The sequence below is a fragment of the Pyrus communis genome, chromosome 12 (genome assembly GCF_963583255.1).
Source record: "Pyrus communis chromosome 12, drPyrComm1.1, whole genome shotgun sequence".
NCBI classification, from domain to species: Eukaryota; Viridiplantae; Streptophyta; class Magnoliopsida; order Rosales; family Rosaceae; genus Pyrus; species Pyrus communis.
In genome coordinates, this window is record NC_084814.1 from 3,152,320 (window position 1) to 3,154,894 (window position 2,575).

Below are 2,575 nucleotides of genomic sequence, written 5' to 3' on the forward strand. Positions count from 1 at the left end.
TCCAACCAAGAGGACCATAGGCCAAACATAATTTATTATTTTAATTTAAAAACTACAACAATCTAAATTTAAAAACCATCTCCAACCTTCTCTTCTTTTGGTCATAACTAACCTAATGTATCAGTTTGCTTCTCAAATTCTCCTATTACAACTGATCATAACTATGCATAATAAAAGTATCCAAGGATTGTAATTTTCCCTTCATAATATTTCTTCATTTCTTTTCATAACCCAAGGAATAACATAAAAGACTCACAACTGATAACTAGCAATGCATAATTCTACCTACAAGGTAAAGACTTTATCCAAGGATTGTTCTGCTGCCACTGCTCTAGCTCTGTCACTCCTGAGATTAACTCTTTTCAAATCTGATTCTTCTGCTCGTATCAAAGTAGCCAGGTGAATACGATAAAGAACCTTAGCCACCAGAACATTGTTTTGCGACAGACCAAGCCAACTTGAAGATCGTCAATTCTTACCAAAGGATCCATCTTTTTCTTAGCAGAGCGATTATGAGAGTGATCAGAATTTTCAACTACAACGTGCTGCAGGGAAGGACCAGACTGATTTTCCTGATCACTAATAAATGAGGTTGATGCGGCAGGATGGATGCGTGGTGTTACCAATGTGTTCGAGTGAGCAGCACCTGAAAATTAGAAAACATCGAACTCTCTTCACATAGTCAAACAATGTACAACCCGTACATTGATATTGGTTTCCACTTTTTAGCATCAACTAAGGATTTGGTATCTTTTACACTAAACAAAATTCTTAAACTAAAGAAGTGCACATCTTACAGTCAATCTTAGGAATCACTCATTAAGTACAATGGATGAAGTATCGGAAGGGCGGTATTACCTTGGTCATCAAACTCTTCATTGGAGGATTCCTCTCTAAAGAAATTGTCACTGCCCGACAATGGCCGAGGCAAAACCAGGGGCATGGAAACTAACTGAGAAGAAATCCAATCCTTAAGACTCTTCATCCTTCCTGCAAAACATTCCCAGCTGAAAATCACATATGTGCCTAACAATATTCCATCTCTGTAAATCTAATTCAAATCATAATACAAGAAAATACAGAGAAAATTAAAAAATCCCTTTTCATATTTTAGTTTATGCTTCTAATAATTGCAGCAGGTTTGCTTCTTTACGTAAGTAATTATAACACAAAAATGAAAATTTTACAGCTAGAAATGAGAATTCAATCGAAATTCATGAATTTCTTGGCTAATTTGAAAGAAAAGGAAGTAGAATTTTATCTGGCAAATACGAATTTTGCGATGAATATGCTTTTACTCTACGATTTGGAGGAGACAAGTATCGAAGCCATGGGAAACGAAATCGAGAATTGGGGCCGCTCAGAAACCCTAATTCAAAGAGTTGAGGAATCGGAAGGGGCGACGAAAGAAAGGGTGTGAGAGGCTGAGGAGGAACAAGATGACGATGATGATTAGGAGGATTGGCCGATCTTGGCCAGCCCTTTGGCCTGTTTTGAGATTTTTGGCCGAGTGGGGTCCACAAGCCCTTTGGCCTAGCTCTCAGTTGGAGACAGTTTTCGTGTCAAAACGGGCTATTTTTAGCCCTATAGCTCTTTGGCTGGGTTGGTTGGAGATGACCTTATTAAAAAATCTAGAATATTAAATGTGTTGGTAAAAAAAAAAAGGGTTAATCTCAGTTTACTACCTTGAAGTTTCTTGATTTTCAACATTTGGTACATGAAGTTTTTTTTTTCATCCTAAAGTGGTACCTGAAGTCATAATTTTGGGACAATTTCATACATCCATTAAGGTTGCTGTTAAATCATTCGTTAACTGCTGATTTGCTTCTTTACTTAAGTAATTATAATACAAAAATGAAAATTTTACACCTAGAAATGAGAATTCAATCGAAATTCATGAATTTCCTGGCTAATTTGAAAGGAAAGGAAGTAGAATTTTACCTAGAAAATATGAATTTTGCGATGAATATGCTTTTACTCTACGATTTGGAGGAGACAAGTATCGAAGCCATGGGAAACAAAATCGAGAATTGGGGTAGCTCATAGACCCTAATTCAGAGAGCCGAGGAATCGGAAGGGGCAGCGAAAGAAAGGGTATGAGAAGCTGAGGAGGAACAAGATGATGACGATGACTAGGAGGGTTGGCTGATCTTGACCAGCCCTTTGGCTTGTTTTGAGATTTTTGGCCTAGTGGGGTCCACGAGCAGGGCCTAACCCTTGGTTCGAGACAATTTTCGTGTCAAAACGGGCTATTTTTAGCCCTATAACCCTTTGGCTGGGTCAGTTGGAGATGACCTTATTAAAAAATCTAGAATATTAAATGTGATGGTAAGAAAAAAAAAAGTGTTTTCTTTTTTAAAACTAATGTCAATGATAGTAGAAAAACACAAAAAAGCAGAAGTAGTGTCTGCCATGCATGCTTCTAAAAAAATGTTTTTTTTTCTTTTTCAAAGCATAGTGAACAATGCTCATTTAATGGAAGAGATGATGGCAATGGTGGTTGTTCATGCTGGTCACAACTCGCAATTTGCTAAAAAGAGGGAAATGAAGACGAAGTCAGGAGTCAAGAGTCGGA

The 2,575-nt window shown here is 37.4% G+C and overlaps 1 protein-coding gene across 1 annotated transcript; it reads right to left on the reverse strand.

Annotated features, from left to right (window-relative positions):
* LOC137709680 (translocase of chloroplast 90, chloroplastic-like) lies at positions 1-2,061 on the reverse strand. The gene is made up of 3 exons (XM_068448666.1): positions 1,942-2,061; positions 859-990; positions 1-646 (listed from the first exon to the last, which is right to left on the reverse strand). The coding sequence occupies exons 1-3, from the start codon at positions 2,042-2,044 to the stop codon at positions 387-389; spliced, it is 495 nt and encodes a 164-aa protein (XP_068304767.1). The 5' UTR covers positions 2,045-2,061; the 3' UTR covers positions 1-386.
* Between the last annotated feature and the right edge of the window lie 514 nt (positions 2,062-2,575).